The following is a 14,999-nucleotide window of genomic DNA, read 5'->3' as shown; positions in this document are numbered from 1 at the left end:
AACCTACCAGGACTCTGTGTGGTTCCTGCTAGACTGGTTCTGGATGAGATGGAGACGGAGAGCTTCAGACGATGTGTTTGTTGTTGTAAGATGCAGGATATTATCAGGCTCGTTCAAAAAATAGTCAAATGAGTACAAAACCTAGATAACTAACCTCTATCATGTGATCGATTACCCATTTCAACAATACCCACCAAATTACTCTGACTCATTCTGACCCAGTGAGTTTGTGAGTAGTGAGTGTGTAATGTAGTGAGTGTGTGTGTGGTATTGAGTTTGTGAGTAATATTGGTGGTGGCCCAATCTAGCTGACCGAGGGACAGAAGAAGGATAGGAAGCCATTGAAGTGATGAACAGGATTGCCGTGCATTGACCGATGCAGCTCAGTGGAAGCAGCTCTCTGGTCTCTGCTGGCCGTCATCAAAGGAAAAACACATTGACAGACAGAGCTTTGTAACGCTCTCATTGATGGGATCAGAGGCTTGACTTTACAGCTACATAACACTTATCAGTACATATTACAGTATATAGTCCAACTACCGCAACAGAAGGTGATCTGTGTACATATACCACTTCATCTGGTGTATTATAATATCATCTTTGTCATTTTTGTTGTTGTTGCATAAATCATGAATCTGGTGTTTTGTTGGGGATGTTGTCCCGTGTTTTATTTCCAGGTGTGCGTCTGGATCGTGTGAGGGGTGGAAGACAGAAGTACAAGAGGAGAATGGGCGACACGGAGAACGGGGCCTATCTAGGCCTGACACTTCCTCCTCCTGCCAAAAAGCCATGTGAGTCACAACAATAGTTACCCTTTCTGCTTGTATTATACTTAGGGCCCTGTGTATTGGTGTATCATGTCGCATGACCTGGATTTTAACCTTTTTATTTGAAGCCTTTTCCAGAAATTATATTTACAGCAGTTGTCTGACAATGGTGCTCGGCCATCTGACATAAAAAGACTAGTGGGAAGTTCGATTAAAACGTTTACTTTTTTTTTTATGATTCCTTTTTCAAATCATATGAGCAAAAAATATGTATTTTTATCTGGAATGCTAAACCAGACACGATAAAGCATGCCTGTCTATATAATGAATATGAACTGGGTGGGTTGAGATGATTAAATTTAAAGTCCATAAACCTATCTCTAAAAGCCTAATTCATACAAAAGTTGTACCTGAACCCAAAATGGTTCTCAAGTAGATTACTAAGGAAATCCATTGTTTAAAACTGGCCTTTTTGTCTTTGTGCAGATTGCCATGTCTCATTTTCGATTAATTGAAAATGAAACCTTTTTCAAAGTATCTCTCTTTTTCAAACAAGCATTGCAGAGCTGGTTACAATTTCATCCCCCTGAAGAGAGAGAACAAATATTATGGTTGAACTCAAATGTACTGGTTGATAAAATACCTGTTTTATGGGAAGTTTGAAAAGGGTATTTTGTTTTTAAATGAAATTAGAAAATAAATTGGAGTGGTACAGTTGTTTTTCATGGAGTTATCAGAATTGTACGGGAAGGTCTGCTCAATCCAAGAGTACAACCAATCGATTACAGCATTACCCCAAAAATGGAGGAGGCAGGTGGCAGCGGGAGGAGGTAGGGAACTATAAGATAAAAACTGGCATAGGAGTAAAAATGGCATGAATAGGGAAGTATACCAGTTTCATTTGAGGACCAGGATGTTGACTACTGTTCCATACAGATTGCAAAATAGTTGAAGAGATTTTTGATTTACCGATTCCATGGAACAGGGTGTATGAGTTGATATATAAAACAACGCACGATTCAAGACTTTGTGCTTTTACTGTACAGAATTATTGCCACCAACAAAATGTTGAATATTTGGGGCATAAAATCATCGAAGCTCTGCAGATTTTGTTGTGAGGATACAGGATCAATAGACCATTTATTTTGGTATTGCCCTCAGGTAGACTGTTTCTGGTCTCAGGTTCAGGAATGGCTGAAAATGCATAGCAATGATCTAAAATTGACCCTAGAAATAGTACTGTTAGGAGATCTGGAGAGACCGGGTCAGTCAATTACTAATACTCTTAGTTAAAGTATTTATTTTCAACTCACAATCTGTGGATTCTGTTCAATTAGACAGATGCAAGTTGTATGTTAAACATCACAGCATAGTTGGGCGGCAGGTTAGAGCGTTGGACTTGTAACCGAAAGGTTGCAAGATCGAATCCCCGAGCTGACAAGGTAAAAATCTGTCGTTCTGCCCCTGAACAAGGCAGTTAACCCACTGTTCCTAGGCCGTCATTGAAAATAAGAATTTGTTCTTAACTGACTTGCCTAGTAAAATAAAAATAACTACAAATTTAAACTGTTCAAAGGGTACATGGTACTTAGAAACCCGAAGAGGGTGGCCAGCAGAGATTGGTGGGATGGGCTGAGGGAAGCTGAGGGTTGGGATGTGGAATTGAAAACAAGTGTGAGTGGAGTTGCTGGAGGGGGGATAAAATGACGGTCGAAGATAAAAAATAAAGTCAAAAGAAAAATGAATCTTGAATGACACTGAGGGGCAACATTGTTATATCTATTGAGGCTGATGCCGTGCAGGTGTCTGTACACATATACACACTCTCTCATTTAAACACACACACGGACATACACACACACACACGTGTAAATAGTGCCATACAATGCCCTCATAAGTAGCCAGTCGGTCTTGCTGTTATGATCTTTGTTGTCAATGATGTCTTGTTTTTTTGCGTTTTCTGTTTTCCTTTGTTTTTCTCTCTTGTTCATTTTGTTGGTGCATCGGGGGACGGGGGGGTGGGGAGTGGAATAATTTATTTTATTATGAATCTCTCTGAGAACTGTGGGGGTGGGGGGGGTTCTGGATGGTTGGTGGCTTGGCGGTTGGGAGCTTGGGCCGGTGGCTGATAGGTCACTGGATCGGGTTTTTTGACCTTGTGGGAGATTTTGTGGACGTGAAGTTGAGCAGGGCGTTGACCCTGGTTGCTCCTGTTGGTCGCTCTGGATGGAGGAGTCGCTCCTAGATGACTCAATGGAATGGCAATGTTGAGCGGCTTCAATGCAAGTAGAATGTAGGTTTTAATGTTCAATTAAAAAAAAAATGTTTTTTTAAATCATACGTTTTAAATAAAGGTACAAATCCAGGTCATGTGACATGATCTACACGGGGTTCTATCACACGGGGTTCTATCACACGGGGTTCTAAACATGGTGCATGTTGGGTTGTACAACACTAACATCTCACTATGCAATCTACTCTAAACCTCTGTCCATCCACAGCCATCTAATCACACATCTTGTTCCCCCCCTCGCTCTCTCTCCCCCCCTCGCTCTCTCTCCCCCCCTCGCTCTCTCTCCCCCCCTCGCTCTCTCTCCCCCCCTCGCTCTCTCTCCCCCCCTCGCTCTCTCTCCCCCCCTCGCTCTCTCTCCCCCCCTCGCTCTCTCTCCCCCCCTCGCTCTCTCTCCCCCCCTCGCTCTCTCTCCCCCCCTCGCTCTCTCTCCCCCCCTCGCTCTCTCTCCCCCCCTCGCTCTCTCTCCCCCCCTCGCTCCCCTCTCTCCCCCCCCCCCTCTCTCGGCCAGTGACAAAGATTGTGTCTCACCTTCTGGTGGTTGAACCAGAGAAGATCTATGCCATGCCAGACCCGACCATGCCAGACGGAGACATCAAGGCCCTGACCACACTGTGTGACCTGGCTGACAGAGAACTGGTGGTCATCATCGGCTGGGCCAAACACATCCCAGGTAGAGAGACTATATTACCTACAGACCACTCCCAACACATCCCAGGTAGAGAGACTATATTACCTACAGAGAGCACTCCCAACACATCCCAGGCAGAGGGACTATATTACCTACAGAGCACTCCCAACATATCCCAGGTAGAGAGACTATATTACCTACACAGAGCACTCCCAACACATCCCAGGTAGAGGGACTATATTACCTACACAGAGCACTCCCAACACATCCCAGGTAGGGGGACTATATTACCTACACAGAGCACTCCCAACATATCCCAGGTAGAGGGACTATATTACCTACAGAGCACTCCCAACATATCCCAGGTAGAGAGACTATATTACCTACAGAGCACTCCCAACACATCCCAGGTAGAGGGACTATATTACCTACAGAGCACTCCCAACACATCCCAGGTAGAGGGACTATATTATCTACAGAGCACTCCCAACACATCCCAGGTAGAGAGACTATATTACCTACAGAGCACTCCCAACATATCCCAGGTAGAGAGACTATATTACCTACACAGAGCACTCCCAACATATCCCAGGTAGAGGGACTATATTACCTACAGAGCACTCCCAACATATCCCAGGTAGAGAGACTATATTACCTACAGAGCACTCCCAACACATCCCAGGTAGAGGGACTATATTACCTACACAGAGCACTCCCAACATATCCCAGGTAGAGGTACTATATTATCTACAGAGCACTCCCAACATATCCCAGGTAGAGGGACTATATTACCTACACAGAGCACTCCCAACACATCCCAGGTAGAGGGACTATATTACCTACAGAGCACTCCCAACACATCCCAGGTAGAGGGACTATATTACCTACAGAGCACTCCCAACACATCCCAGGTAGAGGGACTATATTACCTACAGAGCACTCCCAACATATCCCAGGTAGAGAGACTATATTACCTACAGAGCACTCCCAACACATCCCAGGTAGAGGGACTATATTACCTACAGAGCACTCCCAACACATCCCAGGTAGAGGGACTATATTATCTACAGAGCACTCCCAACATATCCCAGGTAGAGGGACTATATTACCTACACAGAGCACTCCCAACATATCCCAGGTAGAGGGACTATATTATCTACAGAGCACTCCCAACATATCCCAGGTAGAGGGACTATATTACCTACACAGAGCACTCCCAACATATCCCAGGTAGAGGGACTATATTACCTACAGAGCACTCCCAACACATCCCAGGTAGAGGGACTATATTACCTACACAGAGCACTCCCAACACATCCCAGGTAGAGGGACTATATTACCTACAGAGCACTCCCAACACATCCCAGGTAGAGGGACTATATTATCTACAGAGCACTCCCAACATATCCCAGGTAGAGGGACTATATTATCTACAGAGCACTCCCAACATATCCCAGGTAGAGGGACTATATTATCTACAGAGCACTCCCAACATATCCCAGGTAGAGAGACTATATTACCTACACAGAGCACTCCCAACATATCCCAGGTAGAGGGACTATATTACCTACACAGAGCACTCCCAACATATCCCAGGTAGAGGGACTATATTACCTACAGAGCACTCCCAACATATCCCAGGTAGTGAGACTATATTACCTACACAGAGCACTCCCAACACATCCCAGGTAGAGAGACTATATTACCTACACAGAGCACTCCCAACATATCCCAGGTAGTGAGACTATATTACCTACACAGAGCACTCCCAACATATCCCAGGTAGAGAGACTATATTACCTACAGAGCACTCCTAACATATCCCAGGTAGAGAGACTATATTACCTACAGAGCACTCCCAACATATCCCAGGTAGAGAGACTATATTACCTACAGAGCACTCCCAACATATCCCAGGTAGAGGGACTATATTACCTACAGAGCACTCCCAACACATCCCAGGTAGAGAGACTATATTACCTACAGAGCACTCCCAACACATCCCAGGTAGAGGGACTATATTACCTACAGAGCACTCCCAACATATCCCAGGTAGAGAGACTATATGACCTACAGAGCACTCCCAACATATCCCAGGTAGAGGGACTATATTACCTACAGAGCACTCCCAACATATCCCAGGTAGAGGGACTATATTACCTACAGAGCACTCCCAACATATCCCAGGTAGAGGGACTATATTACCTACACAGAGCACTCCCAACACATCCCAGGTAGAGGGACTATATTACCTACAGAGCACTCCCAACATATCCCAGGTAGAGGGACTATATTACCTACAGAGCACTCCCAACATATCCCAGGTAGAGAGACTATATGACCTACAGACCACTCCTAACATATCCCAGGTAGAGAGACTATATTACCTACACAGAGCACTCCTAACACATCCCAGGTAGAGAGACTATATTACCTACAGAGCACTCCCAACATATCCCAGGTAGAGAGACTATATTACCTACAGAGCACTCCCAACATATCCCAGGTAGAGAGACTATATTACCTACACAGAGCACTCCTAACACATCCCAGGTAGAGGGACTATATTACCTACAGAGCACTCCCAACATATCCCAGGTAGAGGGACTATATTACCTACAGAGCACTCCCAACACATCCCAGGTAGAGAGACTATATTACCTACAGAGCACTCCCAACACATCCCAGGTAGAGAGACTATATTACCTACACAGAGCACTCCCAACACATCCCAGGTAGAGGGACTATATTACCTACACAGAGCACTCCCAACATATCCCAGGTAGAGAGACTATATGACCTACAGAGCACTCCCAACATATCCCAGGTAGAGGGACTATATTACCTACAGAGCACTCCCAACATATCCCAGGTAGAGGGACTATATTACCTACACAGAGCACTCCCAACATATCCCAGGTAGAGAGACTATATTACCTACAGAGCACTCCCAACATATCCCAGGTAGAGGGACTATATTACCTACAGAGCACTCCTAACATATCCCAGGTAGAGAGACTATATTACCTACAGAGCACTCCTAACATATCCCAGGTAGAGAGACTATATTACCTACACAGAGCACTCCCAACACATCCCAGGTAGAACTGGAGGAAAGGAACATTAAAGCCACAACTCTTTTGAGTAAGTGCTCTCATTAACTCTCTCTCTCTCACACACACACACACACCCTCTAAGGATAATGAACATCTGCTCCTCATCTACCCGGAGGGGAGAGACAGTTCCATATTCTACACATGTAAATCAATAGAGGGCAGCTGAAGCCGTGTGTGTGTGTGTGTGGCAGTTGGAGGATGGGGGTAGGGGTACCTCCCTTTTACGTCAATGTATTCCATTTCAATTTGAGACTTTAAAAAAATACAATCCTCTTACTTCCTTTTAAGACTGATGACCCAAGGAGAAGGCTGTACCCTTGGTTTATTTAGGGAGGTACTCGTGGTGGACTCGTTCCTCTCCTCCTCTCCACTCAAACCTACATCTGAATAGTTATACACTTTCTTAGATATCATTGTTTTCATTAGTCTAAATTGAAAAATAAGAATTTAATTTCCTTTTAAAATAAATACATTTTGAATCATCTTAAAATATATCATCCCTCTGTAGATATTCCCAGCATGCAATGGTATCGCCGGGTTGACCTCTCCTAAGATATTTGCCCTGAGAGTACTGTTCTTGAGTCAGTTTCTAACCATAACCCCCCCAGTGATTAAGGTTCAGACTTGGGGAGGGTGAACTGACCCTGAATCTGTGGTTTACTGTGATCTGCTGATTTATGTAGGACCCAGGGGAGATGTAGTGGGAGATTACAGGGTGGACCCAGGGGAGATGTAGTGGGAGATTACAGGGTGGACCCAGGGGAGATGGAGTGTGAGATTACAGGGTGGACCCAGGGGAGATGGAGTGTGAGGTTACAGGGTGGGCCCAGGGGAGATGTAGTGGGAGATTACAGGGTGGACCCAGGGGAGATGTAGTGGGAGATTACAGGGTGGACCCAGGGGAGATGTAGTGGGAGATTACAGGGTGGACCCAGGGGAGATGTAGTGTGAGATTACAGGGTGGACCCAGGGGAGATGGAGTGTGAGATTACAGGGTGGACCCAGGGGAGATGGAGTGTGAGATTACAGGGTGGACCCAGGGGAGATGGAGTGTGAGATTACAGGCTGGACCCAGGGGAGATTTAGTGTGAGATTACAGGGTGGACCCAGGGGAGATGGAGTGTGAGATTACAGGGTGGACCCAGGGGAGATGGAGTGTGAGATTACAGGGTGGACCCAGGGGAGATGGAGTGTGAGATTACAGGGTGTACCCAGGGGAGATGGAGTGGGAGATTACAGGGTGGACCCAGGGGAGATGGAGTGTGAGGTTACAGGGTGGGCCCAGGGGAGATGTAGTGTGAGGTTACAGGGTGGGCCCAGGGGAGATGTAGTGTGAGGTTACAGGGTGGGCCCAGGGGAGATGTAGTGTGAGGTTACAGGGTGGGCCCAGGGGAGATGTAGTGGGAGATTACAGGGTGGACCCAGGGGAGATGTAGTGTGAGGTTACAGGGTGGGCCCAGGGGAGATGTAGTGTGAGGTTACAGGGTGGACCCAGGGGAGATGTAGTGTGAGGTTACAGGGTGGACCCAGGGGAGATGTAGTGTGAGGTTACAGGGTGGACCCAGGGGAGATGTAGTGTGAGATTACAGGGTGGACCCAGGGGAGATGGAGTGGGAGATTACAGGGTGGACCCAGGGGAGATGGAGTGGGAGATTACAGGGTGGACCCAGGGGAGATGGAGTGGGAGATTACAGGGTGGACCCAGGGGAGATGGAGTGGGAGATTACAGGGTGGACCCAGGGGAGATGGAGTGGGAGATTACAGGGTGGACCCAGGGGAGATGGAGTGTGAGATTACAGGGTGGACCCAGGGGAGATGGAGTGGGAGATTACAGGGTGGACCCAGGGGAGATGGAGTGGGAGATTACAGGGTGGACCCAGGGGAGATGGAGTGTGAGATTACAGGGTGGACCCAGGGGAGATGGAGTGTGAGATTACAGGGTGGACCCAGGGGAGATTTAGTGTGAGATTACAGGGTGGACCCAGGGGAGATGGAGTGTGAGATTACAGGGTGGACCCAGGGGAGATGGAGTGTGAGATTAGACTACATGGTGGCCAGGTAACAAGTATCATTAACAACCTTATGATCAGTCCATTATTAGCGTGCTAAAGGGAGTGAGGACCTTCTCTTTCATATTGTTTACCTGCTACCCAAACACATGGAGAAAAAAGTTTATGATACATTGCGTTCGGAAAGTGTTCAGACACCTGGACTTTTTCCACATTTTGGTACGTTCCCGCCTTATTCTAAAATTGATTAATTCGTTTTTCCCTCAATCTACACACAATACCCCGGAATCACAAAGCAAAATTAGGTTTTTAGACATTTTTTGCAAATGTATTAAAAATAAAAAATGAAATATGACATTTACATAAGTATTCAGACATTTAATCAGTACTTTGTTGAAGCATCTTTGCCAGCGATTACAGCCTCAAGTCTTCTTTGGTATGACACTACAAGCTTGGCACACCTGTATTTTGGGAGATTCTCCCATTCTTCTCTGCAGATCCTCTCAAGCTCTGTCAGGTTTAATAGGGAGCGTCGCTGCACAGCTTTTTTCAGGTCTCTCCAGAGATGTTAGATCGGGTTCAAGTCTGGCTCTGGCTGGGCCACACAAGGACATTCAGAGTGTGAAAAAAGGTCAAGGGGTCTGAATACTTTCCGAATGTACTGTATATGTGACTACTTTAACTATTGTGGCTACATATCTATTTTTAGGTGTTTAAATGAAATATATTTGGAATTATGTTGTGCTATTGACAGACCTCCCCCTCGTGATACCTTACGGCGTTTCAAGTTGAGGGAACAAACGTGCAAAAATGTGCGAACGTAAAATGCCAGCTATTCGCTACACGTGTTTGTTAGTGAGACCTCTGACCTCTGACCTTTGTAGTATCCATCAGAGCAGTGGTTTAGGGGGATGACACGGCTTAGCGTGAATAGTAGACACACACACACACACAGGCCTCGTAGCGTTGTAACTCATTGTCATGGGGAGTACCGATTGGCTGTTACTTACACATGCTGTCATGACAACCAGGCAAGAATCATTGGCATGGCTGCCACAGGTCAGAGGTCACCGTTAATTTGTGCAGCTGCACGGCACGGTCACCACTTACAGTACAATCATACTATATGCATGCACTGCTAATGATTCTTCTCTCGTTCACACACACATTTACACACAACCCTGCCACGCTGTTAGATGAGAGGAGGAGAGGTATGTCTCTCTCCACCGCAGGCCCAGTCATGTCATTACCTCTGTCTCTTTATTGGGCCCATGATGGCCCTTAGGAGCACTGTAATGATGGCAAATTTAATAGTGTGAACTGCTGAGAGAGAGAGAGAACTGTTATCTGTTAGGGCTCTGAAAGAGAACTGTCATCTGGTTAGGACTGTTTCGATAGCACAGATTGGAATATGTTCCGGGATTCATCCGATAACATTGAGGAGTTTACTACATCAGTCGCCGGCTTCATTAATAAGTGCATTGAAGGGGCCTTCCGAACGGCGCAGAGGTCTAAGGCACTGCATCGCAGTGCTTGAGGCGTCACTACAAACCCGGGTTTGATCCCAGGCTGTGTCACAACTGGCCGTGACCGTGAGTCCCATATAACATGTAATGCCACAACAGATTATATGAACTGGAATGAGAGCTGTGAGTATTAAGAGACGTAAGCAAACCATGTCCCTAATGACATTTACATTTAACTCATTTAGCAGACGCTCTTGTCCAGAGCGACTTACAAATTGGAAAGTTCATACATATTCATCCTGGTCCCCCCGTGGGAATTTAACCCTGGTCCCCCCCATGGGAATTGAACCCACAACCCTGGCGCTGCAAGCGCCATGCTCTACCAACTGAGCCACACGGGACCACGAGTCATGAGTAATGAGTCACCGCCCCTACATTATCACTAAAGGTGTCTGCATACTAGGATCGGTTTTCTCCTCGCAGAACTCGGCTAGGCGACGTGAACATCTGCGCCTCGCATATTCCCTTAAAAGACCTTTGCTTGAAAAACTAGGGAAAAAAGCAGCTATAGTACTGTTTGTCCCTTTTGAGATGCCGTAGCCCGTATACACTATCTCAAAACAGTCAGAATTAACTCAAGAAATAACTGTCAATAACTCAAGAAATCTGTCATTAATTTCGACGTTTTTGCCGAGGAGATCTTAGTCGTTCAATTTTACATCTAACTAAGATGTTTGGTGCAGTTTTTCTCATGTTAAAAAAATGTGCATGAAAACGAGTAGTTTCTCGTGGAATGACAACAAATACTTAATTGAAGAATCCAAATTGAAGAATCCCTATTGAAGAATCCCTACTGATGACCAATCACAGATGAAGGGGCGTAGACTTAGGCTACCGAACTTCAGTTTACCTCGAGGAAATTGTTTTGCACGTTCAGCCGAAAAAACCTTTGCCGAAGTCCAAAACAAACAAAAATGGCACATGTAATATATGCACAAACTGTTTCGGATGGGAAGCATACGTGCGCCTTTTTAAACCGCAAAGAACCCTTTTGTGAACCGCAAAGAACCATTTGAAGGGCTCAAAGGGTTCTTTGAGTCTTTGTGGTCCACATAGAACCATCACCTTTTCTAAAGAACCCTTGAGGAACCCTCTTCTCTTAGTTCGTATGATCTTCTATGTAGAAGAACTCCTTACCCGCTAACGACTCGTGTGTGTGGCTTTGTGAGGTCATAGAGCAAAACAAGATGACACGTGCGTGTTCTGGAAGAGTCTCTCAGCTTTTCATAGATGGGTCATAATAGTTTGTATCTCAAACCATTCTGTCTTTGCGGAGGTTTTGTGAGAAGAAATAGACTAATCCAACGGTACAACCCAGCAGTCTGTAGTTCAAACACACTATTTAAAATTAAAAAATTTAAAATAAAAAGGGGGTGTCACGTTCCTGACCTGTTTTCTGTTAGTTTTTGTATGTGTTAGTTGGTCAGGACGTGAGTTTGGGTGGGCAGTCTATGTTTTGTGTTTCTATGTTGGTTTAATGGGTACCTGATATGGTTCTCAATTAGAGGCAGGTGGTTTTCATCTCCTCTGATTGAGAATCATATTAAGGTAGGTGGTGTCACATTGTTTGTTTGTGGGTGGTTGTCTCCTGTGTCAGTGTCTGTGTATGTTACGCCACACGGGACTGTTTCGGTTTGTTTGTTTGTTCGTTCGGTTTATGTAGTCTGTTCCTGTTTCATGCGTTCTTCGTGTCATGTAAGTTCTTATGTTCAGGTGCGTCTACGTCGTTTGTTGTTTTGTCGTTTGTTAAAGTGTTTTTGTGTTTTTTCGTCTTTACTTTAATAAATCATGTCATATCACGACGCTGCATTTTGGTTCAATCCCTGCTCCTCCTCTTCGGATGAAGAGGAAGAGGAATTCCGTTACAAGGGGTTTAGAAGCCCTAAATCATGCCAGTGTGATCGTGGGACTCAAGAAAACGCATGGGGCTTGAGCTCACTGATCTGACTGCAGAGTGAGGGCAAAGGGCTGAGTATAGATGAGTTGGAAACCGTGCTTGTCCATGGCTTTGACATTTGTAGAGTTGGAATCAGACCAAAACATTTTGTTGTCCTTTACAGTGTTATTACTTTATCTACAGCATTCTTACTGACTGTATTAATGAACTGTAACACAAAGCTATAATCCAATCATCCTCTACCTGATAAACATACAAACAGTGTATATATATATACTGAGTATACCAAACATTAAGAACACCTTCCTAATTTTGAGTTGCAGCCCCCTTTGCCCTCAGAACAGCCTCAATTTGTCAGGGGGCTTGGACTCAACAAGGTGTCAAGTGTTCCACAGGGATGTTGGCCCATGCTAACTCCAATGCTTCCCACAGTTGTGTCAAGTTGGTTGGATGTCCTTTTGGGTGGTGGACCATTCTTTATACACACGGGAGACTGTTGAGTCTGAAAAACCCAGCAGCGTTGCAGTTCTTGACACGAACTGGTGCGCCTGGCACTTACTACCATACCCCGTTCTAAGGCACTTAAATATTTTGTCTTGCCCGTTCACCCTCTGAATGGCACGCATACACAATCCATGTCTCAATTGTCTCAAAGCTTTAAAATCCTTCTTTAACCTGTCTCCTCCCCTTCATAGAATCCACTGATTTGAAGTGATATCAATAAGGGATCACAGCTTTCACCTGGACAGTCTGTCATGTGTTCATAATGTTTTGTCCAGTCAGCGTATGTTGCATTTACATGTTGGTCACTTAGCATTATTTTACATGTTAGTCACCTAGCAGTATTTTACATGTTAGTCACTTAGCAGTATTTTACATGTTAGTCACCTAGCAGTATTTTACATGTTAGTCACTTAGCAGTATTTTACATGTTAGTCACTTAGCAGTATTTTACATGTTAGTCACTTAGCAGTATTTTACATGTTAGTCACTTAACCCTCGTGGCTCCCGTAAGAGCGTCTGCTAAGTGCTGCCCCAACGCTCTTAACCATTAGGCTTCCTGTCACCCTACGCTGTAAAATATGGAAAAACAGTCAAACGCAAGGCCGCACAGGGTGCCAAACATTAACCGTAAAAATAGATACTTTTTTTTGTAGATTCAAATTAAAATCTTTAAATTACAGACATTTACATTAAAAGTAAGTGACACTGTTAATTAACAGACAGCTAAAATTATAGAAAGAAAAACAGTAATTTCTGAAAAGTTAAGATGTAAATTAAAACTGAATCATATTGTTAGAAATACATTCTAAATAGCCAATTTGAGGTAAATTACTGTATATTTACAGTTTTCAACAGTAATTATATAGAAATACACATCAAAATACAATAATTTCGGATTAAAGTGTTTTAAGGTGTAAAATCAACTTGCCAATTTTGTAAAAACATGTAGGTGCCATATTTTGAGGTAAACCTCTGTGTATTTGCTGTATTCCACAGTAATTTCATAGGATTGCCTTATCAAAATGCAGATATTTTCAGTTGAAGGAGGTTTCAGAAGTAAATTAGCTAGCCAATAGTATAAAAATACATTTTAAATATAGTAATTTAATCAGAAATTACTATTTTCTGTTCACTAACATATACTGTTAATGTAAATGTCTGTAATTTTAAGTTTTTTGATTTTTTTTACACGTCATTTGAATCTAACATTTTTCTGTAATTTTACGGGTAACGTTTGGTACCATGTGCTGTCATGCTATTTACGTTTTTTTTTAATGTATATTAAAATTACAGGACAATATTATAACCGTTATAAAAAGCATTGCAGCACAGGGTGCCAAACATTAACCGTACAATACTTTACGAGTGACAAATGGTTCATTAACAGATAAAATTACAGTAAAACAAGTCATTTGACTAAATTACTATATTTTCAATATTTTTTAAATAAATTATTGGCTAGTTAATTTACATCTTAAACCCCCTACTCTAAGTGAAAATGTGTTTAGAATGTAAACACACATTTTAAATTAAAGTCAGGGTTTCAGATGTGAACTGAGTAGCAAGTATTGAAAATACACTCCAAATATTGACAAAATACACTCCAAATATTGACAAAATACACTCCAAATATTGACAAAATACACTCCAAATATTGACAAAATACACTCCAAATATTGACAAAATACCCTCCAAATATTGACAAAATACACTCCAAATATTGACAAAATACACTCCAAATATTGCTTTAAAAAGTTCTGTGTTGATTTGGAGTATTCAAAAGTAATTGTACAGGATCAACAGATCATTCAGGAGGTTGGTGGCACCTTAATTCTGGAGAACGGGCTCGTGGTAATGGCTGGAGCGGAGTCAGTGGAATGGTATCAAACACAGGGTTTCCATGGTTTCCAGGTGTTTGATGCCATTCCATTCGCTCCGTTCCAGCCATTATTATGAGCCGTCCTCCCCTCAGAAGCCTCCACTGCATTCACACAAACATTTGCACATTAGAATATGGGGCTCGCTATTATAAAACGAGCAGATTATGTAATTGTGCACTAGACATGGTTGACATGGCTGTAAATCATTTTCAATGAGATTCGACCAACTTTGTATAACTCTTAGGGAAAACATATTAATTAAGGACACCTGCCGTTTTGAATGACAGGCTGACCAGGTGAATCCAGGTGAATCCAGGTGAAAGCTATGATCCGTTATTGATGTCTGTTTGTTAAATCCATTTCAATCAGTGTAGATGAA

The 14,999-nt window shown here is 43.7% G+C and overlaps 1 protein-coding gene across 4 annotated transcripts in view; it reads left to right on the top strand.

The window, feature by feature from the left end:
• Positions 1 to 14,999, top strand: part of LOC129825562 (steroid hormone receptor ERR2-like) — a 115,475-nt gene that overhangs the window by 81,540 nt on the left and 18,936 nt on the right. For all 4 annotated transcript variants that reach the window (XM_055885743.1, XM_055885742.1, XM_055885744.1 and 1 more), the window contains 2 exons: positions 678 to 791; positions 3,569 to 3,730. In XM_055885743.1, coding sequence (XP_055741718.1) covers positions 678 to 791; positions 3,569 to 3,730 — 276 coding nt within the window. The remainder of the gene's footprint in view (positions 1 to 677; positions 792 to 3,568; positions 3,731 to 14,999) is intronic.

This window comes from Salvelinus fontinalis, chromosome 27 (genome assembly GCF_029448725.1).
Source record: "Salvelinus fontinalis isolate EN_2023a chromosome 27, ASM2944872v1, whole genome shotgun sequence".
NCBI lineage: Eukaryota > Metazoa > Chordata > Actinopteri > Salmoniformes > Salmonidae > Salvelinus > Salvelinus fontinalis.
The sequence above is the reverse complement of the archived record's forward strand: the minus strand, read 5'-3'. Positions and strand labels throughout refer to the sequence as shown.